The 26,764-nt window shown below is 38.9% G+C and overlaps 1 protein-coding gene across 2 annotated transcripts; it reads right to left on the reverse strand.

Annotated features, from left to right (window-relative positions):
* Positions 1-788: 788 nt before the first annotated feature.
* Positions 789-22,711, reverse strand: CLNS1A (chloride nucleotide-sensitive channel 1A). 2 transcript variants are annotated; one of them, XM_081537544.1, is made up of 7 exons: positions 22,512-22,711; positions 15,785-15,921; positions 9,005-9,106; positions 7,825-7,932; positions 6,556-6,729; positions 3,415-3,504; positions 789-1,551 (listed from the first exon to the last, which is right to left on the reverse strand). In XM_081537544.1, the coding sequence occupies exons 1-6, from the start codon at positions 22,634-22,636 to the stop codon at positions 3,437-3,439; spliced, it is 714 nt and encodes a 237-aa protein (XP_081393670.1). In that variant the 5' UTR covers positions 22,637-22,711; the 3' UTR covers positions 789-1,551; positions 3,415-3,436. The 2 variants fall into 2 exon arrangements, with proteins under 2 accessions (XP_081393670.1, XP_081393671.1); XM_081537545.1 differs by lacking the exon at positions 9,005-9,106.
* Positions 22,712-26,764: the final 4,053 nt, after the last annotated feature.

Genomic DNA, 26,764 nt, shown 5'->3' on the forward strand with positions numbered 1-26,764 from the left:
TAACACTGAAAACCCTGCAGTAAAGAGAAAATGTGTTTCCTTTCAGCTGCTGGTAGATGGTAAGGCTATATGGTATTTGGGAGCACAGGCTTAAAAATCACAGCTCCCTATCTATATGACCTTAAACATTACTTTACCTCTCTCTGTAACTGTTTCCTCATCTCTAAAGTGGGATCATAAAAGCACCTATACTTCATAAGGTGGTTAAGAATATTATACACATAGTGCATGTGAAGAACTCAGGACAGTACAGAGAAAGTCTCTGTAAAAAGTGGCCTTTTTACTTGCTTGTTTAAACAAACTCAGTATTTATGAGAGTTTGTTCAAAAGAAAGAATATTAGCTTTTCCAGTCTACCATGCAAGATGAGGGAAACCAAGTAAAAGTGCTGAAAAGAACACTGGGTTTAGTGGTGACAAATTAGTTTAGTCACTAATTAGTCTGGTAATTGTGAAGAGCTTTTCTAACCTACTTTTTGGGTCATAAAGTCCAAGTATAAACCTGTAATTATAAATCAGCCTGAAAGGTGTCTCTGAAAACTGAAAACTGAGAGTTGAAAAGTATGCTATGAGAAATCACTCCTGATTCAAATGGAAGAAGCAGAAATCCCTCTGCAATGTGTTATGACCTTGCCCTGTCTTTCAGAAGCCCTATACATTTCTTACTCATTCCATGTTCATGTTCTCAACAAAAGTCAAAGACCAACAAGAATCTCGTTTTTTGTCAAAACACTAATTTTTAAAAAATGTTTTGTATTATTAGTTTTAGTCAAGAATGAGAGCACAATAATATAGAAAACCTAAATTTATTTGTTAAGCTATCACAAAGACAAAACAATTATCTGAAATACTTTGAGAACTTCATCCCAGTTTCACTTGTTCTTTTACAGAAACTGACCTGAGAGGCTGGAAATGAAAGGATACAACCTAAGCAGTTATAACAGAACAGACAGATGAAACATGGTGAAAGGAGCAAACGCTGGGCAGGAGCACTTGTGTTAGTGGTAGTACGTGTGGCTGGGCTGTTTCTGAAGAGGCTCCCTAGAGTTAACTGACCTGGGTTCCCAATTAGTAAAAAGACCTTTATCCCTGTGGAAAGTGCAGAGATCAGGATTTCTCTGAGACCTCTGTTTTTCTTTTTTAAGGAGTTAAGGGTATCCTTAGGCCCTAAGGAGTATAAATTAGATTCAGCCTCTCTTTCCCACGCAGTCTACCTACACCTTCAAACACCAGTGCATTTCCACCACTTAGTCCTGCTAGGTTTTGAGGACGCATACAGTGAAGGTGGGAATCATAGGCCTACTCAGAGGGTCCACCTAGACACAAAGGGTTGGGGTAAATCATAAACTACGAATACCCTCCTGGTTAAGTTAATTCACCTTTGTTAATAAAGGTCATAGTTTCTTGTGCTGGTGACAACTTCTTGTCTCAGTATACTCTGTCTCAAGAAAGAACTGGTTCAGGTAAGTTTTGGAGAAAGAAAAAGACTTTCATCAACACCCACTCCACAATGGAAGAGGCACCAAGTTCTCTCCTACAGTTATGAGCAGAATCTGAAAGACAAAAGGTTTACAGTGTTTATAATAATAGCTATTATTTATTAAATGCCTAGTCAAGAGTGCCAGAGGACTTACATATATTATATTTCAATCTTTCCAATAATCTTGCCAGGTAGTTACAATCATCTTCATTTTTTAGAAGGGGAAACTGAGAATTGTAGAAATTATATTCCTTGTCTGAAGGCACAGAGCTGGTAATATGGTGGAGCTGTGATTCCACCACTCATGTGCCTTCCCCTCAACCCTATGTTGTGCATCGAGAGGTCCTAGTTTCATTATCTTGAAATTTTTAATACCTGCCTACATACTCGAATTATTTCTTGTTCTCTCCTCAAAGGCAAATGTAATTTTCAATGATTAAAAATTTACAGGCACTGTTTGAAATTAAGATTAATTATCCAGATGAAGAACTTGCATAAACTTTATGAATAAAAATCTCTCTCTGCTCCAACTGTAGCACAAAATGAACATCAAACAAATTATAAGCTCATTAGAAAGTTTGTGGCTATTTTACAGTTATTTCATCATAAAAATTGTATTACAAAGAATCCTAAGAATTCTCACCAGAAAAATGCTGCAACATTCCATTTGTGTAACCATTACTGCTAAGTCACTTCAGTCGTGTCCGACTCTGTGTGACCCCATAGACGGCAGCCCACCAGGCTCCCCCGTTCCTGGGATTCTCCAGGCAAGAACACTGGAGTGGGTTGCCATTTCCTTCTCCAATGCATGAAAGTGAAAGTGAAGTCGCTCAGTTGTGTCCGACTCCTAGCGACCCCACGGACTGCAGTCTACCAGGCTTCTCCATCCATGGGATTCTCCAGACAAGAACACTGGAGTAGGTTGCAATTTCCTTCTCCATTAGTGACATACCAAATAAGTTTCTCCATCTTATTAATAGAGTAGTTGGTGTTCTTTGAATAGTCTTTTTTCAAGAGGAAATATGTTAAAGCCAGATCAAAAAATCTGTTTTCCAGTTTTAATAAAAATTACTGAAAAAAATCCATATACTATGAAGAATGTGATAAATAAGAATCTCAGAAATAAGGGAAGAAGACATATTGGTACTGAAAGATTTCCCATAAAGTATTATTTCAACAGTGAAATATTGATATCCAGAACTGTGAAATTTGAAAATTATCATTAACAGAGCTCCAACAATGTTAGCACATACTTTAAGCTAACTGTAGAGGAGACACTGCTGATTTTAGATGATATGGCTACCAATGACAGAAGTAAATGTCATAGAAATATATAAAGAGACATAAATCACAGAACTTCTAAGATTATTTTCTAATAGTTCCACTGGCAGCAGCTGAGAGGAAAGCTGAACTCCATTATCACAATTCGTGGTTACTATAAGATGTTATATTCACAATGGCAATAATCTGCTTTGTGAATTATTGCAGCAAATCTCTGTTTTGTGTTTTTGATGAGATGCTAAGGTTTCAAATATCGTAAGTGGGAAAAGTTGACTCAAGAGCAGAGTGGGCCATGACCTCAAGTTCTGCTGCTCCAACATGAGTCAACCAGGGAGATCTCTGCTTTTGAACAAAGGGTAATGTCCTTCTCTTGACTCACTGAAGATCAGTGTCTTACTCTTCCATGTACTCTCAATGCCTAGCATAGTGCTTGGCAGCTAGTAAGTGCTCAGTAAATGTTAACCTGAACATTACCATGCTGGTAGATCTTGATTTCTTAGGGGCAAAAACTACATGGTTTCAAGTTATTTTGTAAATGGATTAAAAAACATTTTCCCACAACTGCTAATTGGTTAGAGTTCTCCTCAAATCTGAAAATAAAAATCAATTGTTCTGCATGATTTTCACGTTCAGTGACAAGGGAGAAAATACTCACCCTAAAGCAGCATCCATCATTTTCAGTGATCAACATCTGCATCCTCAAACTGTCCAGCAACTGGTGGTGTAGTATCCATCTCCATCCCATCTGAAGAAAAAATTAACCACTGAGTAACAGTCTACTAAGCACTTCTGACAGTGAAGTCAGCTTAGATTTCAACCAAAAGGAAGCTAGCGCCCTCTGCTGGTAAGAGTTGCTATTTCTTGAAAATTGAAACTACCAAAGAAAAACGCCACCTGTGGATTTAGGTAGGCCAAGCTAAAATTAGTCTGTGTATTTAACTTTTACTTTGTAACTCTCAATCTCAGCACTGAAAGAATTCCAGGCAGGGACTTTCAAATGCAGCAAGCATCCATTTTTCACTCTTCACAGAACTATGCTAGGTGTTTCATCATGTGACTTCTTTTTTTAAAGCATGAAGTCCTGTCTAAGCTTACAACATAATTCAGGAGAAAAGACTGAAATAACTAAGTAAAGTGAAGTTCTTACTTATCTCTGTTTTTTAAATCTCATTAAAAAAAAAAGGTGGGGGAGAACAAACAAACAAAAAAAAGCCTTCTGGAAAGAGCTGTTTAAAGTTGCTTTCTCCACTTCACCTCCCACTCACGCTCAACGCTTTAGGCCACCACAAATTGGCTTCTGCCCACAGCCCATTGGCACCCCACCACCCGGACATTCAGCAGGGCACACAAATAATAAAACACTTATATAAAATTAACTCATCTTTCCACATAGAAAATACATCCCTTTCCAAAGGATACTTTTTACTTGCCCAACCCAGAAACCCCTACCATATCTCTAACTTCTGTTGCTTGTATCTCTTAAATACCTCTCAACTTTCTTCAGTCTTTTGACATTATTGCCACTCCCTAATTAGGCCATTATCTCTCATCTAATTTAAATCATAAGCTACTTAACAGGGTTTCTTTTCTTTCCTCTAGTATTTCCCTCTGCAATTAACTTCTTGTATCACAGCCACAGTCATCTTCTGAAACACTAATCAAACTAAAATTCTTCAATGGCTTCCCACTGACTTAAACACAGGTTGACATTCTTTAACACAGCTTTCAAGTTCCTTTACTATACAGTCCAGTTCACCATTCCACCTTTATCTGTTGCTATAATAGCTACCCATCAGAGTCAAGAGTTCCAGATATAATGAACTTTCAGTTCCCCAAAGCTGAATGGTCTCTTGATCCTTCACACATGACTGACACCCCGACCTGCCTCTCTCCCCAAACTGTATGTAATCCCTCTTCACTTGGTTCATTTTTATTTACCTTCAGACTTTGGCTTAAATGTCACTTACTCCATGAAGTTTGAATCTCTCCCTGACTGTCCAGCCTCCGATTCCATAGTTCCTCAAGCTTCCCCTTTATCTCAATGTTGTATCACAATGTAGTGTTAACTACCTAACTAGTTAATTTCTTTCTCTCTCCACTAGAATGCCACTGATAGATATTACTGCATCTTCCTTAGGCACTCCTGTATTCTGTCTACCTGCCACAGTAGCTCAACAAACACCTCTTACATAAACAAACACAGGAAGCACTGAAATGCCACCAGTAGAAATTTCACTATGGATTTATCAGAACATCATGCTGCATACCATGAACATATTATTTTAAAAATAAATTAAAAAAAAAGAAATTGCACAGGTCAAACTAAATAAGTGGAAAAAAGAGTGATGTGGGTACCCAGAACTTAAGAAGACAGAGAATGGTTTAAACTGAAGAAGTTTTATGTATAGGCAACTCAATATGCCAGTGAGGCTTAGGAATACAAGTCCAATTATCTCACTTTAGCAACAAGTGTTTGTGACCTTAAAGTCAGTTGCTATAAAGCATTCAATAAAAAGCTCTATAATTAAAAACAACAAAAAGCCTTCAGTGATGAAAGGTTTTTTCATGTCCAAGGGTACTCTTCAGGTAATCACTATAATAAAAAAAAGGAGCATCTTGAATTCTTTCAGCTAAGATTTCGGTACAGCATTAGAGATCACTTCAGTCACCTAACCCTAAAGCGTATGTTAGAGGCTCACCACGTAGGGCTTAAAATGGAAAGGAGACATAACAAACAGTAACGTGACCCACAGCCTAAATTATTCCAAATTAAATATCCCAGAACTTCAAGACCCTCAGGTCAGAACGCTATGTGCATGGAGATAATGATCACAACATTATGAGAGAAACTTAAATATCAATAAAAGAAAAACTATGGAATCCTCTTTAAGAACATTCTGCATCACTAAAAATTAGAAGAGTTAAGATTCTGTAGTAACACAAAATACTGAACTGAATACATATAGGATGCAAGAAATGCTTATAACAGTATCTGGCAGATTGTTTTTACACATTAGCTTATTTAATCCCCTTACCACTTATTAGCTATTTGACTGCAAGCTAGGTATGTGACCTTTCCGTGCCTCAGTTTCTTCATCTATAAAATGGGGATCGTAACAGCATCTACTATGGAGAAGGAAATGGCAACCCACTCCAGTATTCTTGCCTGGGAAATCCCATGGACTGAGGAGCCCAGCAGGCTACAGTCCATGAGGTCGCAAAGAGTCAGACACAACTGAAGCGGCTAAACAACAACATCTACCAGAGGGTTCTTGGAAGGATTAAATGAGTAAATTACATATAATGTGCTTCTATCAGGATTTGACACATAAGAACACTACCTTAATGTTTTCTTGAGGGTAGTAGGAACAAGATTGGAGACAAGTGGCGCAAAGACAGAGGTGTCTCTCCAGAGTCCAAGAGAATTTACATGGTGAATATTAATGACACTGAGTGTTCTCAGAAGATTAATAAGGCGCAGTGAGGTGGAGGAAAGAATGATTTGAGGCAAAAAATTTCCTACTATAAATCCAGTGTGAGGAAAAAAAGGACCTATGTTTAGAGCATAGCAGTAGTTATAGCAAGGAGATCTGAAAAGTCATTTAAAGGAAAACTCCATAGCACTCAGTATTAGACAGGCAGGGAACAAATAATAAAGACTGAGTCAAAAGAATACAAAACTTACAAATTTTTGTAAGTTAGGGAAAAAAAGTTTTAAAAAATTTACATATAATTCCATTCTATGTAATTCTACATTTGCTTCTTACACTATACAGAATTAATTCTGAGTACTCACCTTCATAATCTCTTATTGAATCTTCTGTCCGGACTCCAGCCATGTTATACTGGCTGCTCACAGATTGAGAAAGCATTCCTTCCAATCTCTCCAGTGTGGCTTGGCCTTCTGCTGTTAAATGGGATAATCCTTCTTCATAGGTATAAAACGTAGGGATGTCCCCCTGTCCTTGTTCTAAATAAATAAAAAGCTTTTAAGCCATTATAAAACAATTAGGGGGGAAAAAGACAATCAATAATGCATGTACTGAAGATAAGGTACAGTGAAAAAAGGCTTCAAGGAAAACGCTCAACATTTATTCAACATACACACATCAGCCATCTATTGAAGACAAAGATACACAGAAAATGTCTCTACTCTCTAATATGAGAAGAGATTCTAAGAGATAACAAGCCAGTATATAGCAATTCCCAAAGAATCAAATGTCCAGGGACTAGAAGGAAAAGAGGGTGTTCCTAAGGTTACAGAGTTTTATCCCAAGGTGGGAATTTTACATGAGTGTTTTTTCCTGATTAAAATGCATCCTGCTTTTAAAAAATCAGAAATTCTGGAAAATACAAACAGGATTTTAAAATTAAATTTACCCTGAAACTTCAGCAAAGATGAAAATGTATTTAGATATATATAAAGCAGAATCCCAGAAATGAGTCTGTCTCAGGCCAGGAGGTGGTACAGATGGAGTCAAGAGCTTTAGGGAGCCAAACTGGTATCAATGAGAAAAGAGAAGAGAACAGCCGACACCTCAAGTAACAAGACTCTACACCAAGCTAGTGACTGTATTTTCTTCTGGGGAGGTAAAGGGAGATAATCTTAGATAAACAAAGTATGGTTCTGGGAAAAAGACATCACCTTGGCAATGAGGTGTTTGACAGAATACATTAAAGATGTAGATGATACAGGTTCCAAGCAGTGGAGAGAGAAGGCTTGTTTTCTGGGAGCAACTTCATCAACTTAAAAAGATTCTCCCAACTACCCACTATCTTATCATAGTCCTTCCTTCCATCTATTTCTATTTTCTTCCCCCACAGGGGGGAAGAAAATGTGTCTCTATGTTCTGCCCTCAGCTTGGGACGCCTGTAACATTTTGTAACTTGGCTGAGATGTGAATTGTGCCACTCACTTTTATTAAAAATCAAGTTACGTGGATACTTAAGAGATATAAAGAATTATAATCCCATACTCTATACAAATACATGTTTAAAATGAAACACACAGACACAAACATTTTAAATACATACACAAACACTTTAAAAAATCCACTTCACTAACCATGGGCTTCCACATCGTATTCGTCTCCATCGTAATCATCTGAATCTTCATCCTCAGGATCTGGATGCAAAGCCTGGCATTCACACATTGCCGTGAACATTGCCTCCACTGAACAAATAAATTAAAAATTTCTCATTAATTTTTTTCTGATTAATGTACAATAAAAATCTAATAAGACAACCATCAGGGCAAATAAATAATGAGTAGACAAGAGGTATACTGCTGGTGATTTAGTCACAAAGTCATGTCCAACTCTTGTGACACCAAGGACTGTAGCCCGCCAGACTCCTCTGTCCATGGGATTCTCCAGGCAAGAATACTGGAGTGGGTTGCCATTTCCTTCTCCAAGAGGTATACTAGGGTCATGGTATCTACAAAATATGCCAAATTTCAAGGAAAATAAATCTTGATGGCAAAGGACAAGCCACAAAATATTAATAATAAGAGGTCTTTTTGAAATATTACTGAGATCTCTTCATGCCTTGTTGGATTTTCCAAGAAAAAGCATCAGAGTCCTGGTCAGACTGCTGGGATCAGGGTGAAGCCCCTCAAGGCAGCGCTCTTTCCAGCTGTCCTGGCATCATCCACTTTGGAATTGCCATGGGCCCTCTGTCCTCTACCCAGTGAGATTCACAGTCAATAGCACCAAGTCCATAAATAACAGGTTCCTCCATTCACAAAACACACCAGGAACATGGTATCTACTATACTCACTTCATTCACAATCTTTATGTTAATAGGTATCTGGTCCTCAATGATATATTACAGATGCTAAAATGAAGAAAAAGCAATAGAACAGAGGTAATGAGAGTGAGGGCTTCCCTGGTGGCTCAGTGGTGAAGAATCTGTCTGCCAATGCAGAGACATGGGTTCAATCCCCGGATTGGCAAGATCCTCTGGAGAAGGAAATGGCAACCCACTCCAGTATTCTTGCCTGGGAAATCCCAAGGACAGATGAGCCTGGTAGGCTACAGTCCATTGGGTTGCAAAAGAGTCAGATACAACTTAGCATACAACTTAGCGACTAAAACAACAAACAACAACAAAATAAAAACAAATGAGGGTGAAGGTAAGTGTGTGTGTGTGTGTGTGTGTGTGTGTGTGTGTGTGTGTGGCAGGGGCTACAGAGAATGCTTGGTACTTAAAGGGAAAAAAATCAAATGTTCTACAGAATACTCACATGCTGATTTATCACTAGGCACAAATCTAAATTCAGCAATAGGTTCAATGTCATCATCACTATCTTCCTCTTCTTCATCAGCAACTGATTCTTTTGATTCTTCTAGAAAGGGTATAAAAAAATAGGTTTTTAATGATGTTTATGTTTAAAAATAGACTCTTAAAAGAATTTCTTAAAGGATGTTTACTGATACATCTAAATACTGCATTTTTTTTACTCCCAATTATAAAAACATGGTTACTTTAGAGCTAAAATAAGACTCTGGATAGTCTCTCTGGTCTAGTCACACTGTACTTGAAGTTCTAGAGATACCAAGCCCCAACATCATGGTAGGGGGTGAGGAAACCCAAACAGTCAGATCTCTAACAATTAGAGTTTCACTGTCATGTCTGTTTCTTTCACCATGAAACAATGAGTTCAGCAGCAGTCTATAAACCACTGATGTGATTCATCACCAATAATTTACAGATAAGAAAACTAAGGCTCATAAAAATTAACTGACTCAAAAGATAAATTATTAAAGTCTGTTGGCAAGAAAAAACTACAAATATTTTTTTTTTAATTTTTTAAATTAGTTTATCTATTTTTTAACTTTAAAATATTGTATTTGTTTTGCGATACATTGACATGAATCCACCATGGGTGTACATGTTTTCCCCTTCCAGAACCCCCCTCCCACCTCCCTCCTCATCCTATCCCTCCGGGTCATCCTGGTGCACCAGTCCCGAGCGCCCTGTATCATGCATTGAACCTGGACTGGAGATTTCACATATGATAATTTACATGCTTCAGTGCCATTCTCCCATATCATCCCACCCTCGCCCTCTCCCATAGAGTCCACAATACTGTTCTATTTATCTGTGTCTCTTTTGATGTCTCGCATACAGGGTTATCTTTACCGATTTACTAAATACCATATGTATGTGTTAGTATACTGTATTGGTGTTTTTCTTTCTGGCTTACTTCACTCTGTGTAATAGGCTCCAGTTTCATCCACCTCATTAGAACTGATTCGAATGTATTCTTTTTAATGGCTGAGTAATAGTCCACTGTGTGTATGTACCACAGCTTCCTTATCCATTCATCTGCTGATGGGCATCTAGGCTGCTTCCATGTCCTGGCTATTATAAACAGTGCTGCAATGAACACTGGAGCACACGTGTCTCTTTCAAGTCTGGTTTCCTCAGTGTATATGGCCCAGCAGTGGGATTGCTGGGTCATATGGCAGTTCTATTTCCAGCTTTTTAAGGAATCTCCACACTGTCCTCCATAGTGGCTGTACTAGTTTGCATTTCCACCAACAGTGTAAGAGGGTTCCCTTTTCTCCACACTCTCTCCAGCATTTATTGCTTGTAGTCTTTTGGATAGCAGCCATTCTGATGGGCGTGAAATGGTACCTCATTGTGGTTTTGATTTGCATTTCTCTGATATTGAGTGATGTTGAGCATCTTTTCATGTGTTTGTTATCCATCTGTATGTCTTCTTTGGAGAAGTGTCTGCTTAGTTCTTTGGCCCACTTTTTGATTGGGTCGTTTATTTTTCTGGAATTGAGCTGCAGGAGTTGCTTGTATATTTTTGAGATTAACTGTCTGTCCGTTGCTTCATTTGCTATTATTTTCTCCCATTCCGAAGGCTGTCTTTTCACCTTGCTTATAGTTTCCCTTGTTGTGCAAAAGCTTTTAAGTTTAATTAGGTCCCATTTGTTTATTTTTGCTTTTATTTCCAATATTCTGGGAGGTGGGTCATAGAGAATCCTGCTGTGATTTATGTCGGAGAGTGTTTTACCTATGTTTTCTTCTAGAAGTTTTATAGTTTCTGGTCTTATGTTTAGATCTTTAATCCATTTTGAGTTTATTTTTGTGTATGGTGTTAGAAAGTGTTCTAGTTTCATTCTTTTACAAGTGGTTGACCACTTTTCCCAGCACCACTTGTTGAAGAGATGGTCTTTTCTCCATTGTATATTCTTGCCTCCTTTGTCAAAGATAAGGTGTCCATAGGTGCGTGGATTTATCTCTGGGCTTTCTATTTTGTTCCATTGATCTATACTTCTGTCCTTTACAAATATTCTATAAAGAGAACTAGCACATCCTGCTGGTAAAAGTGGAAACTGCTAAAAATCACTCCAGATGTATATATCCTATTATCCAGTAACTCTTCATCTAAGTACATGAATGTTCCCTGAGGTACTTTATGTATTATAGAAAATATAAGAAATAAATGTTAATTAAAAAAAGGAAATAGACGTATTGTAACTTGATCGTATTATGTTCAGTAGATAACATCTGAAAATGAATAAATGTGATTTATATGTATCAAAATGAAGGAATTTTAAAACATAATTGAGTGAAAGAGCTCACTGGAGAATATATATAATACCATTTACATTAAAGTTTTAAACATAAAAGAGAACCATTATATTGCTTAAGGGTATATATATACTCTGGAGAAGGCAATGGCACCCCACTCCAGTACTCTTGCCTGGAAAATCCCACAGATGGAGGAGCCTGGTAGGCTGCAGTCCATGGGGTCACTAAGAGTCAGACATGACTGAACGACTTCACTTTCACTTTTCACTTTCATGCATTGGAGAAGGAAATGGCAACCCACTCCAGTGTTCTTGCCTGGAGAATCCCAGGGACGAGGGAGCCTGGTGAGCTGCTGTCTATGGGGTCGTGCAGAGTCAGACATGACTGAAGCGACTTAGCAGCAGCAGCATATATATACTCAGTAAAAATCTAAAAGCATAGACAGGAAGGACACACATCATCTTTAATAGTAACTCTGGAGATAGAATTAGGAATGAAATGGGGAGGGATATAAAAAAAGATTTCCATAGTATTAAAAAAATTTTATTTCTTTTAGACTAATTATGAAAAAATGTTAGAATTTACACTGGATATTAAATAATGAAAATTTTTTTAAAAAACTATTCTGAACTTTTCAACATATGAATTATTTCATAGTTTTTTAAAAAGGTGAATAAAACAAATAGACCCCAAAACCACCAAAACATGTTCAACAAATCATCTTAAAAATACAACTTTTGTTTAGCATACTATAGCTGCCATTTTGAAAAAATGTTAATTCTCCATATAGATGGAGATAAAGTAGAAAGTCATTCACAGTATATACTTTCTGGAAAGCAAGCTGACAATATATGTTAAGAACTTTTTAGTAAGGGGGTACCCACTATATATTTTTTAACTTTTATTTTTATAAGTTCACTGAATAATGAAAAAATACAGATAAGCAAAAAACACAAAATTTTAAATGGCCACTTTAGCAGCTTTAAGTAACAGATATAATAGAACTTTTCTGTCCTGTTTCTAATGTTATTAAATTGTTACATAAAATAGATGTGTCTTCTGTAAAATAGTAAAATACAAAAATATTGGACAGTTCTAAAAAATTCTTAGTAGCTAAATACATTATGGTACTCCAAACTTTTTCAATGCATTTTAAAAAACGGTATCATACTGTAACTATTGTTCTATAACTGAATGGATACACTTTTCAAACCATAAATTCAAGCTGGTACAAAAATAATGGAGAGTCAAGATAGATTCAAAGTAAAAAGTCCCTACCCTTCTAGTCCTCTCCCTAGAAATAACCACTATTAACACCTTCTTTTATATATCTACAGGTATCTATCTTAAGGCAATAAAGAAAAATGTATCATAGCATTTTTACAATTAGGAAAATAAACACCACTATGACAAACACTAATCATCTCATACTAGATCACAGTAGTGACCACCATACTCTGTCTCCTTAAACATTTCTAAAATTTTAGAAAAGGGAATGTATTTCTTTTAGTATTTAAAAAATAATCTAATGTTCTCAACAATAAGCTGATGGCCCACTTTAGTGCTTAATGGAGGTAAGCCAAACAGAAAAAAAAATATGTATATATATGTAAAAAATATATAAATATGTATATATATGTAAAATATGTGTATACATATATATATGTATATATATGTATGTATGTATACATATATATGTATATATATACATACACATATGTATATATGTATACATATATATATATATGGGGCTTGAAGAATCAGGACAAGAGGACCAAAGACTGGAAAAACAGAATCCACATCTGTGTAACTTATAAAAGTGCAGTTCCAGATAAATAGAAATGGAGAAGTATTAAAATAAAGGTGACAGAAAAAAACTACTCCCTAGTAAGATAAAAAAGTTTTATTTATTTTAGTAAGAGTTTTAATTCCATCTATCTCAAGAAGATAATCATATAGAATAAATGCTTAAAATACCTACCCCAAACCTACCGAATCCTTATTACCTAGTTTGGGGCTCCCAAAATTTGTATTTTTAACAAGTTCCCAAGGTGTTTGGTTTAAAAACCAAAAATTACTACAATGCCCTAATTATTCTGGATAAAATGGAGGCTCAGAGAGATGAAAATGACTTGCCTATCAAGTTAATGACACAGCTTTCTTATTCAGTGTGACTTTCTACTTTTAGCTAGCTTTATTCAAACCCGACTTCTCTAACTTTATTTTCTAACATGCACCTTTGCCCATTGCCAATGCTCTACACTATTCATGAGCATGTCACACCAGAATTTAAAACTGACTAACGAGTATCTCTAAAATTTCATATCTACGAATGAATGGCAAAAAAAAAGGGCGGGGAGGGGGGTGGCACAAGGAGAGTGGATTCCCTGGCAGTCCAGTGGTTAGGACTCGGGCCTCTCACTGCCAGGGCCTTGCATTTCATCCCTGTCTGAGCAACTAAAATCCTATGAGCCTTGTAGCATGGCCAAATAAATAAATAAATAATAAAAATAAATAGAAATAAATAAAATTTCATGTCTATATATGAATGAATGAATGAAAGCTTTCAACTAAACATGGCATATAAACTTTTGGTTATAAAATCATAGTTGCAGATACTTAGATGGAAAGTGAACTTTGTGTCCAAGGCCACCTCATCTGGAAGTCTCACTACAACACAAGGTCAACAGCTTTTTACTTTTCCTTACCCTCTTTCAAACTCCACTAGATTTTTATCTACCTTTGGACACTTCCCAATGGCAAGAGTTTTAAATCTCACACCAAAAATATTTTCAAATTGCTAAATCAGTCATTATCACTTAATGAGACAGGGTGTGCCAAAAGTCTTAAAAATTATTAAATAATTAGTGTCACACAATATAAATGCTCATCTTATATCTGAAACCATACTAAAATCCCAAATTGGAGGAGAAATAGCTCAACAGGAAAATTCATGGCATTGTTTCTTACATGCTATTTCAAAGAAAAGCAAAGCACTATCTTCAAATCAAAAGTTTACTACAGATGTAGCAATCGTCTTTCAACTCCAAAGTTATTCATTCTCACAAAGGATGAACATATTAAACTAACATACTATATAAACTTCTTTAGTTATACTTAAAAAATCAAGCATAAGTTTTTATTTCATGCCTAACTTGTTTCTCACTCAGAATTCTTGAAACTCATTGTGAAACTGAAAGTGGCTCAGGCATGTCCAACTCTTTGTGACCCCATGGACTATACAATCCATGGAATTCTCCAGGCCAGAATACTAGAGTAGGTGGCCTTTCCCTTCTCCAAGGGATCTTTCTAACCCAGGGATCAAACCCAGGTCTCCCACATTGCAGGCAGATTCTTTACCAGCTGAGCCACAAGGGAAGCTCAAGAAAACTGGAGTGGGTAGCCTATCCCTTCTTCATGGGACCTTCCTGCCTCAAAAATCAAACTGGGGTCTCCTGCATTGCAGGCAGGTTCTTTTTTTTTTCTTTAAGGCGAATTCTTTACCAACTGAGCTATCAGGGAAATTCATTATGGAGAGCCTAAAAAATGGATTTTAAAAATCTTTCTTACTTCTTTCATTAACCACACTAGATTTTTATGACTCTGTTGTTTTTTCCATCTGTAAGACCTGGGAATCTTGTACCATAGTTTCTCAATCTTAAGACTACTGACATTTGGACTGGTTAATTCAATTCTCTGTTGTGGGAGCCTGTCCTAGGAATTGTAGGATGTTTAGCAGTATCCCTGGGAGAAGGCGATGGCACCCCACTACAGTACTCTTGCCTGGAAAATCCCATGGACGGAGGAGCCTGCTAGGCTGCAGTCCATGGGGTCGCGAAGAGTCGGACACGACTGAGCGACTTCACTTTCACTTTTCACTTTCATGTACTGGAGAAGGAAATGGCAACCCACTCCAACGTTCTTGCCTGGAGAATCCCAGGGACGGGGAGCCTGGTGGGCTGCCGTCTATGGGGTCGCACAGAGTCGGACACGACTAAAGCGACTTAGCAGCAGCAGCAGTAGCAGTATTCCTGGCCTCTAACTGGATGCCAGTAGCACTCCTCTCCACCTCTAGTGATGACAAAAATGCCATGACAAAATGTAACTGCCAAATGTCGCGAGAGGGCAACATGTCCACCATTGAGAACCATTTCTATAACAAAACAGGTTCCATCCTAAACTCTTAGAGGGAAGCATATGGATCCAAGCTTCTAAGGGTGCTAAAGGTACATGCCTTTACAGAGAAAGAATAACAAACTCAAGAGGAGAAACAAGAAATGCAAATGCATAAAAGCTAAATAATTTTAAGTGCAACTATTAATACTAGAAAGTAAAAGGCAGGGTGCAAATTATTTTACTGTGCTGAAATTTTGCTTAAGAAAGTAGTATCCAAAATAAGTGAATGACTTGAATACTACATTGATTATCATCAGTGACTGCTTTTTCGCTCAAGATTAAATTATACCATACATACCTCCAAATTTGGCATTCACCATAACATACAGATGCTCTCGTGGATAGGCGTTTAGGTCCCTGGATACTGCATGCAAACTAATGGTGGGGTATTCCAGGGAGAATCCTATTCCAGAGCCATCTAACCAAGACAGGCGGCTGAAAAACATGTGTTAACTGGATTATTTGAAGAAATTAAATCCTAATTTGACGTCCTAACATTTATAAAGGTTCAGCTTAGACACATATTAATATATATGTGAATAAATTCAAGTATATTGTTTAGAAATTTCCTAAAAGAAAATTTGCAGCAGGAATTTAGTTTCTTTAAGACAATTCTGTTATAGTTCACTTTATATCTAAATATCTAAATATCCAAACAGATTTGAAATGCTATTTTTCTTAAGTCACATGTGTGTTTCTATGCCTTTTTATGCTTGTTTGTATTTGGAATGTCTTCAGGCATCTTCTTTGCTTTTGCAAATCTCCGTCTAGGTAAGTCCCAGTCTTTCCATAAACCCTCTCTTCGATTATTCTAGTGTATAATGATCTCTCCTTTTCCTAAACCGCACTTAGTCTCAGTAATATACTACTGAGCACCTAACTCTGTGGTAATGAATTTTATATGTATCCGGACAGAACATGAGTTACTTGACAAAGCTTTAACATTCTTCAAAACCACTGCCACAGTGCTTAGCATGTAAATATGCAATAAATACCTAAGAAGCACTAATTTCTCCACTAATCTTACATTAAATAACATACACATGAAATGGCTGTAATAACATAAGTTGGAAAATAATCATCACATTGAAAAGCAGACTTTATGAAGCCTTTCATTTATTTTGCAACTTAAGAAGAAAGCCACAAATAAGCAATGTCTAGTTATCCCTCAAAAGTGGTCAATGCAAATAATTTATTGCTTTAACAAAGGAAAAGTATCAGGAAAATCAGTACACTGAGTTTTGAGTAAGGACTGGTTGATTTTTTTGGTAATACTTCACCCATCTGGAACTGCACCATTTAGCAGGGGAAAAAGTCACAAAAAAGATGCTTAAGGAACCACAAAAAATGTTAATAAAATAAAAGCTAATGCACTATACTGGCTGCACAGGGCTGGAGGAAAATAGAAAGTGACTGCTAACGGGTGTCAGTTTCTTTGGGGGGCAATGAAAGTATTCTAAAATTGTGTTAGGGATTCCCTAGCGGTTCAGCAGTTATGATTTGGTGCTTTCAGTGTTGGGGCCCAGATTCAATCCTTGGTCAGGGAACTAAGATCCCACAGGCTGTGCAGCATGGCCAAAAAATAAGTAAGAAATTAAAAATAAATAATACTGACTGTGTTGATGACTGCACAACTCTGTTATATATAACTATTTATTAATATATAACATGTTTATGTATGTTATGTATATTTTATGTATGCATGCCAAGTTGCTTCAGTCACATCTGACTCTTTGTGACCCCATGGACTGTAGTTTGCCAGGCTCCTTTGCCCATGGAATTCACACATATACACACACACACACACACACACACACACACACATTTAAATACATAGATTGCATGCTATGTAAATTAGGTCAATGAAGCTTTTATTTTAAAAAGAGGTTAATGCAATAAAAACCCCATATCATTCTATTTTCTATACAGTTGTAACAAGCCTGGTGGTCTGATATCTAAGGAAGCAAAAACAAACACAATAGTAGAACCTAGGACTTCTTGTGTGGGAACAATGACAGTGTAGCCGTCTGAGAGCATTCATACTCAATGTAAGGGGAGGCTGAGCTTTACACCTCAATCCCCCTAAAGGAAATCAATGGCTAATAGCACAATACCAGTGTGTAACACTTGACTCTCACTTATAAAAGCAAAGGCAGGGACTTCCCTGGTGGTCCAGTGGCTAAGACTCTGAGCTCCCAATGCAGGGAGCCAGGGTTTGAAACCTGATCAGGGAACTAGATCCCACATGCTGCAACTAAGACCCAGTGCAGCCAAATAAATATTTAAAAAAAAAAAAATAAAATAAAATAAAAGCAAAGGCAGAATTAGATTGTGGTGAAATTGTACAACTCTGTAAACACACTAAAACATAAGGAACTGTACACACACACACACACACACACAAAAGGCACTGTCATTGAGAAAGGTTTCAACACACTTACTGAAAATAAAAAACTGGGAAGCTTTCTAAAGTGGTAAAAGCTCTAGAATAACTCATCCCATTGGGTCCAAAGAAGTAGATTTTATTATTGTAGTTAGATTGCATGTGTCCTATGGACCTTTCCTCTACTGCTTTCCTCTTAATGTGGAGAAGAAATAATGCCCAGGCATCACAGAAGTACTGCCAGTTCCTTATTAAAACTATATTATTTAAAGTAAATAAACTCCTTTTTCTCACCTCAGAAATCCCCTGGCATTATCATAATTCAGAAAGGAGTATTCCAAATTTCAGTATCCAAAATGATTTGAAATACCCAGAGCCACAAAATTTTCTTTAATGACTCAATTAGAAGATGGAAAAACTGAAAAACAAGCACAGATTCAGTGCCTATAAATTATGGCTTTCACTTTAAAAAGCACATAATAACTGCTCTGTAGTTCCTTACTGCTGGCAGAACAAATGCTGTCTCACCAGAGCATTTCCTGTGGAGCACTCATAATCTTATACAGGAACATGGATTATATATTTCCTATGGAGTGCTCATAATCTTATACAGGAACATGGATTATATACTCAGCAGAACAGAAGAAAGTTTCACTCAAAAGCAAAATTTACTCTCATTATTAAGTTCTGATTTTTTACTTATTTTCTTTTCATATATTCAAGAAGAAAAGTCCTTCAAAACCAAACTATCTAACTATACCCTGTGCTGTGCTTAGCTGCTCAGTCGTGTCCGACTCTTTGCGAATCCACGGACACCAGGCTCCTCTGTCCACAGGGCTTCTCCAGACAAGACTACCGGAGTGGGTTGCCATGCCTTCCTCCAGGGGATCTTTCCAACCCAGGGATCCAATCCAGGTATCCCCTATTGCAGGTAGATTCTTTACTGTCTGAGCCACCAGGGAAGCTCTAACTATATATCCAGTCCCAAAGAAACCATGAGTCACATAAGGGAAAAACAAGAATCGGGAAGCCAGTAAAGATACAGAGGAAATGTGCTATCCTCCAATGGTTCCACACAAGAATTAACAGTGTACTTTATTCCTGGCATGGGGAAAAAACAGGACAGAAAGGTAAGAGAGATCTTGAATTTTGGTTGGCTTAATTATCTGGTTTAAAATTGATTTGGGAATAAATATAAAAAGAACATTACTTATAAGTTACCTATTTTTAGTTTAAATATTTTATTTCACTTGTTTCAGATGATCTATTTTGAATGATTCATGCCTCTGTTCCTTTCTTCATTTGGACAAAAAGTCAAATTCTTATGAAAACTAAGCTTTGAAAATAAGTCCAAAAGAGTTCTAAATCTCTCAATCTACATCTGAAAAACTACCTAAAAACAAATCAGACCCTGTTCCTCTTTGCCTACAACACTAAAGTAGTTTTCACAAAGCCTTTAGGCTATAAGCTAAGCTCATGAACATGACTCCCTCCTTCTCCAGCTTTATTTATTTTTGGCCGTGCTGGGTCTTCTTGCTGCACAGGCTTTTCTCTAGTTGTGGTGCGTGGGTTTCTCATTGCGATGGCCTCTCCTGCTGCGGAGCACCGGTTCCAGGGTGCACAGGCTTCAGTAGTTGTGGCTCCCAGACTTTAGAGCTCAGGCTCCACAGCTGTGGCTCAGGAGCTTAGTTGCTCCACAGCATGTGGGATCTTCCGGGATCAGGGATTGAATCCGTGTCCTTTGCATTGGCAGGCGGATTCTTGACCACTGAGGCATTAGGGAAGCTCCTTCTCCAGCTTTACTATGTTTCCACTCTTTCTCCGTTGGTCCCTCAGATAAAAGAACTGCTTGACTGTGCGTATGTGTGTGTGTGAACAAACAATATATATCCTGGCACACATAAAATTGTTTCTCACCCTTGCCTCTGAGCATCCTGTTTCTTCTAATTAGAATGTTTCCTCTTAGACTCACCTCGTTTACCTGCTAACTGTCAATCCTCATTTGTCACATCATCTACGAAGCATTCCCAGTTTGTTGAGATCTTGATTCTGTCAAGATACGGGGACTTCCCTGGTGGCACAGAGGATAAGAATCCACCTGCCAGTGCACGGGACACAGATTCGATCCCTGGTCCAGGAAGATTTCACACGCCATGGACCAACAAAGCCTGTGCACCTCAACTATTGGTGCCCATGTGCTCAACTACAGAAACCCATGTGCCTAGAGCCCTGTGCTCCACAACGAGAAGCCTGAACACCATAACAAAAAGTAGCCCTGCTCACCACAACTAGAGAAAGCATGCGCAAAGCAAGGAAGACCCAACGCAGACCAAAAAAAAAAAAAGATTTGGAAATGCTAGGTGGGAAAGAACAAAAAGAGGCAAGAAACCAAAGAGGTAAGGCTAATAATGAGTAAAAACGGATGAAAAACGGTGTCCAAGGTACTGGTAATATTCTACTCTTAACCTTGAGGTGCTATGCAGGTGTTAGTTTAAATATAATTCCTTAAACCATCTATTTATAATTCATATTCTTTTTGTATGTATATTTTATAAATATACTTTCTTGCAAGGAGATCTAACCAGTCCATCCTAAAGGAGATCAGTCCTGGGTGTTCACTGGAAGGACTGATGTTGAAGCTGAAACTCCAATACTTTGGCCACTTCATGCAAAGAGTTGATTCACTAGAAAAGACCGTGATGCTGGGAAGGACTGGGGGCAGGAGGAGAAGGGGACGACAGAGGATGAGATTGCTGGATGGCATTACCGACTCGATGGACACGAGTTTGGGTAAACTCCGAAAGTTGGTGATGGACAGGGAGGCCTGGCGTGCTGCGATTCATGGGGTTGCAAAGAGTTGGACATGACTGAGCAACTGAACTGAAAAAAAAAGATGTTAGTAAAAAGTTGAAATAAAAATTTTTTAAGCAGCTAAGAGCTTAAAAGGAGTTTGTACTTCCTCACTATGGTTATACAAAAGAATGTCCTTATCCTTAGATTTTGGCACAAGTATTTATAGGTGAAGTGATGACATGTCTGCAACTCAAAAAGCTCAGAAAAAAAAGAGAAAGAGGTAAACGTGGCCAAGTGTTAACAACCGACGAATCTCTGTGAAGGAGCTATGGCTATTAATTTACAACACTGGCAACTTTTCTTTAGTTTTGAAATTTATCCAAATGAAAAAACAAGTATAGGACCTTCCCCTAATAGGATTTATATTATACAAGAGACAATACACAGGGAAGCCGAGAAAAGGAGGATTGTATAGGGACTAAGAATATATCTGTGTTCCACTTTCCACCCCCTGAAAGAAATTGCTCTCACAAGATCTCTGAAGGTCTTCTTGTCAATACCCAACAGGTACTTTTCAGATTTGATTTTATTTGACCACTCCTCTCTTTTTTCTTAAGTCTCTTCTTCCATAACATACTTTGTGTAGATGTGTCCCCAAGGTTCTATCCTTGGCCTTCTCTTCTTCTCAAGTATCTAATCTATCCATCTTTAACACAACTCTCCCAAGAAATATGCTCATATGTGCAACTAATCCACACATTTGCAGACCAAGCTCATTATCTGTACCTTACCCCAAACTTGATCTTCCTCCCATCCAAATTTCCTATCTGTGACTGGCCAGAAACCTGAGCTTTGTTCAATGACTAGATTTCTTCTAAACCAAGGGGTTCTTTACATCTTTTTGTGCCTGCTGTGGCAGGGAGAATTTGGGCCCCTATGATTCTCACATCTCCTGATGTCAAACCTGTGAATATGTTACATGGCAGAAGGGACTCTGTATGTAATTAAGGTTACTAATCAGTTCACAAGAAAAGAGAGAGATTACCCTGGATTATCTGTGTGGGTCCAACATAACATGTGACTTCTTAAAAGCAGGGAATTTTCTCAGGCTGCAGACAAAACTGATACAGAATACAGAGAGAAGCGAAGGACAGGAAAGATTCAATGCGTGACTGTTGGCTTGAAGATGAATGGAACCATATGTCATGGAAATGAAAACTTCTATTCTACAATCTCAACATGTAAAACAAGTCTATGAAAGTAAAAAATGCTCCAGGTACCCAAATAAAAGGGCAATTCCTTCTAGGAACGGAAATGAGAGTTAGGTCCCTCTGGATACAACCCCTACCAGCGTGGGGTTGCAGGTGTTCCTCTCCCCACTCATACCTACAGAAGAAAACCTATACCCCCTTAACCAAGCTTTAAAAATCCTGCACAATTTGCTCTAAACCTACATATCCTACCCAGGGCAACACCTCCCATTCCTGGTCATCGACGAGGCAGGCACATCGATGACTCTTCTTCACTCAGGGCCTGGAAACTCAAAACCTTACAATGAGACCTTGAAAAAAGGCAGCAACCCACCAGATCTCCAGTAAACAGGTGGGTAAAAAGCACAATGAATGAGGCGAACACCGTCTGACGAAAAGAGACAAGAAGGCTTCGAGGAGGGGACACTGGAACACACGAGTCTTCTCCTCAGCAGAGGCACCTCCGAGACAAAGCGGGGCACGCGACCCCCCACCCCACGGCCTCAGAGGTCTCAGTCTCCCCCACGTTACTCCGCACCGCCCGCGCCCGGCAGAGACGAGGCGCGCAGGAAGCCAGCCCTCGGAAACAGAGACCCTACCTTTCAGCGATGTAAAGGGTGCCGGTGCCGAGGCCCTTCCCGTTCAGCACAGCCTCGGTGTCTGGTTGCTGCTGCCGTAGGCCCTCAGCCGACCCGGGCGGCGGGAAACTTCTGAGGAAGCTCATTACCGCAAAGAACGCTGAGACACCGGCCAGGAGCTGGCTGAGGCACCGCAAACCCCTCTCGCTGCGTCCCGCCCCGGAAGCGGTAGCAATCCCCCCCGGAAGAGTAACTTAGTCTGCCCCGGAATTCGAGCCCGTCTACCATAGAGATGAGACGTTCTAGGACTAGCGCTCACAGGCTTGAGAGGACCGAGTTTGTCAGGTTACGGCCTTTCCCTTCTCCCTCGCATTTCAAAGGCTCCAGCTTTGGAATAACGGAGCGTTCTCCCCACATCCTACTTCAGGACCGTCACAGCAACCCTGTGAGAGAGGAAGCACAGGAAATAATAAATTTCTTTTTTTCTGCCGAAGGGGAAACGGAACCGTAAGGCAGGGAGTCTCTCGCCTGAGGGTTGCATAGAAATGAGAGACCACGCTGATTTACAAGTCGGTCTCCTAAGTGGGTTCGGCTCTTCTCACCTGCGCCCGCCTCGTCTAGGCCTTGTTCACGTCTCAACAGCCACGCCCCAGACATCAGTTTAGGTCCTAACGCCGCCCTAGTACACGAACCACATATCCCCTGGTATCAGATGTGCAAACGAGCGCAAAGAAGTAATTAACCCTGGGTGAAGAGCTAGTTATGTCAGCAAGCATATGGGGCGCTGAAGGGAAAATAATCCATTAGATTTGGAATTCTTTATTTCTTCACTAGACACTGAAAAGCAAAGTAGTAAGAGCTAATAAAATCTTTTAAAATAATCATGAAAGTAGCTAATGGTTACCGAGTGTTAAGTGCCAGGCTCCGTTCAAGGCGTGCGTGCTAAGTCGCTCCAGTTGTGTCCGACTCTGCGACCTTACTGACTGTAGCCCGCCAGGCTCCTCTCCTTACCCTTATTATTTCTTCATTTCCTCTTTGTGACAACTTTATGGCAAAGAGGTAGCTGAAACGAGAACTAGTGGAAAGTAGTAGGAATAGATCCTGAGAGCCTGAGGCTTCCTTACTGACATGCAGACACACGGTGATGTCAGCTAGGACCTCTCTGGAAACTATCAGCTGGGACACGTTTACGTTTCCTTCCCTGTGGCCTGAGCCGCTTCACAGCTTGGGAACTGGGTTTTGAAGTTGAGTATCCCAAGAAAGAGACTGGCAGAAGCTACATGGCCTCTTCTAACTTAGCCTTGGAAGTTACGGAGTGTAACCACAGCGAGGATCTGCTGGATTTTTCATCTTTTTTTTTTTTTTAATGTACTTTGTGGTCCTATATGCTTTGACATGCCTGCAGCCCTGGCTGACACCTTGACTGCAGGTTTGGGAGCGACTCTGAGGCAGAGGAACCCAACTAAACTGTGTCAGATTCATGGACAGTCAAACTGTGAGATAATAGCTGTTGGGTTTTGGAGTGTTTCTTGTTTTTGTTTTGGTGCGCTGTGGGGCAAGCAGGTATCTTAGTTCCCCAACCAGGAATTAAAAACTGCCCCCTCTGCAGTGGAAGCATGGATTCTTAACCACTGAACCACCAAGGAGGTCCCAAATAGCAATTTTTAAGTAACTTAAGTTTTGGGGTAAACACAGCAATAGATCACTAATATGCTTACTGAAGAGAACAGTGTTAACCACTGTGCTGCTGCCTTAAACGCTTGACTTGGCAAGCTTATCGATGCCCATGATTTGAACTAACCTGTGTGGATGATTCCCAAATCTACATCTCCATCCCAGAACTCTCTAATGAACTACAAATATTTATATACTACAGCCTGCTAGACATCTCCACTTGGAAGTGCTACAGGCACCTCTCATTCAACTTATCAAAAACTGAACTTATAAACTATGGACTTTGGGGGACAATGATGCATCAATGTAGGTTCATCAGTTGTAACAAATGTACCTCAGTAGTGGGGGATGTTGATTATGGAGAGGCTACACATGTGTGGAAGTGGGGTTATATGGGAATCCTCTGTACCATCTTCCCTAACCTGTTGTAAAATTACAACTGCTCTAAAAAAATAGTCTTCATGAAAAAAGTTGAATTTACAGGAGTTCCCCACTACTCTAGGGGTTAGGATCCTGGGCTTTCACTGTCGTGGCCCAGGTTCATTCCCTGGTCTAGGAACAAAGATTCCAAAAGCTGTGTGGTGTGGCCACAAAAAAAAAAATGAATTTACAGTTTTCTCTCTCAATTTGTTATTTCTCCAATGGCCCATGTTATGAAAAAATACCTCATTCCATTGAGTTGCTCAGATTAGAAACCTAGAATTTATCATTATTTCCTTAATCTCTTTCACTCTTCATATCCAGTAATACAGTAATAATAACAACCATATTTATTATTATTTTAACAAGAAAATAGCAACTAACACTTATGGGGGCTTATGTGCTAGGTACTGACTGTTTCAGGCACTTTGTCTCAACTAGTTTAATCTTCACAACACACCTAAGAAATAAATGCTGTCATTATTACTATTTTACAAATAAGAAAACAAGTAAGGATGAAGTAACTTGCCCAAGGTCCATAGCCACTAAAGTGGCAGAGTGTGATTTAGAAACTAAGCTGTTGGACAGCACAGCCTACACCTTTCAAGGACTATATTCTAACGCCTCCCATCAACCAAGTCCTGTCATTTCTTAACTCCTATCTCAGGAGTTAAGTGACACCTCACTTTTCCCCTACTGTTGCCCACTTCAGGCCATGTCATCTCTTAATTAAGCTATTGTAAGAGCTTCTGGAATGCAAAAGTAGGAAGTCAAGAGACACCGGAGTAACAGGCAAACTTGGCCTAGGAGTACAGAATGAAGCAGGGCAAAGGCTAACAGTTTTTCCAAGAGAATGCACTGGTCATAGCAAACACCCTCTTCCAACAACACAAGAGAAGACTCTATACACGGACATCACCAGATGGTCAACACCAAAATCAGATTGATTATATTCTTTGCAGCCAAAGATGGAGAAGCTCCATACAGTCAGCAAAAACAAAACTGAGAGCTGACTGTGGCACAAACCATGAACTCCTTATTGCCAAATTCAGACTTAAATTGAAGAAAGTAGGGGAAACCACTAGACCATTCAGATATGACCTAAATCAAATCCCTTACAATTATACAGTGGAAGTGACAAACAGATTCAAGGGATTAGATCTGACAGACCGAGTGCCTGAAGAATGATGGACAGAGGTTCGTGACATTGTACAGGAGGCAGTGATCAAGACCATCCCCAAGAAAAAGTACTGCAAAAAGGCAAAATGGTTGTCTGAGGAGGCCTTACCAATAGCTGAGAAAATAAGAGAAGTAAAAGGCAAAAGAGAAAAGGAAAGATATATCCATCTAAATGCAGAGTTCCAAAGAATAGCAAGAAGAGATAAGAAAGCCTTCATCAGTGATCAATGCTAAGAAATAGAGGAAAAATATAGAATGGGAAAGACTAGACATCTCTTCAAGAAAATTAGTGATACCAAGGGAACATTTCATGCAAAGATGGCCACAATAAACGACAGAAATGGTATGGACCTAAGAGAAACAGAAGACATTAAAAAGAGATGGCAAAAATACATGAAAGAACTATACAAAAAAGATCTTCATGACCCAGATAACCATGATGGTGTGATCACTCACCTAGAGCCAGACATCCTGGAATGTGAAGTCAAGTGGGCCTTAGGAAGCATCACTATGAACAAAGCTAGTGGAGGTGATGGAATTCCAGTTGAGCTATTTCAAATCCTGAACGATGATGCTGTGAAAGTGCTGCACTCAATATGCCAGCAAATTTGGAAAACTCAACAGTAGCCACAGGACTGGAAAAGGTCAGTTTTCATCCCAATCCCAAAGAAAGGCAGTGGCAAAGAATGTTCAAACTACTGCACAATTTCACTCATCTCACACGCTAGCAAAGTAATGTTCAAAATTCTCCAAGCCAGACTTCAGCAATACGTGAACCATGAACTTCCAGATGTTCAAGCTGGATTTAGAAAAGGCAGAGGAACCAGAGATCAAATTGCCAACATCCGCTGGATCATTGAAAAAGCAAGAGAGTTCCCGAAAAGCATTTATGTCTGTTTTATTGACTATGCCAAAGCCCTTGACTGTGTGGATCACAACAAACTGTGGAAAATTCTTAAAAAGATGGGAGTACTAGACCACCTGAGCTGCCTACTGAGAAA

This window comes from Giraffa tippelskirchi, chromosome 10 (genome assembly GCF_054371585.1).
Source record: "Giraffa tippelskirchi isolate mGirTip1 chromosome 10, T2T-mGirTip1v1.2.pri, whole genome shotgun sequence".
NCBI classification, from domain to species: domain Eukaryota; kingdom Metazoa; phylum Chordata; class Mammalia; order Artiodactyla; family Giraffidae; genus Giraffa; species Giraffa tippelskirchi.

What these genes read in the sequence shown, in the direction of transcription:
- CLNS1A (XM_081537544.1), bottom strand. Translation starts at nt 22,636, where the DNA reads ATGAGCTTCCTCAGAAGTTTCCCGCCGCCCGGGTCGGCTGAGGGCCTA. An exon ending in GCCTAGTGATAAATCAGCAT is followed by an intron (nt 7,933 to 9,004) that starts GTGAGTATTCTG and finishes TTATTTGTTCAG; the next exon opens with TGGAGGCAATGTTCACGGCA. An exon ending in TTCAATAAGAGATTATGAAG is followed by an intron (nt 3,505 to 6,555) that starts GTGAGTACTCAG and finishes TTTTTTCTTCAG; the next exon opens with ATGGGATGGAGATGGATACT.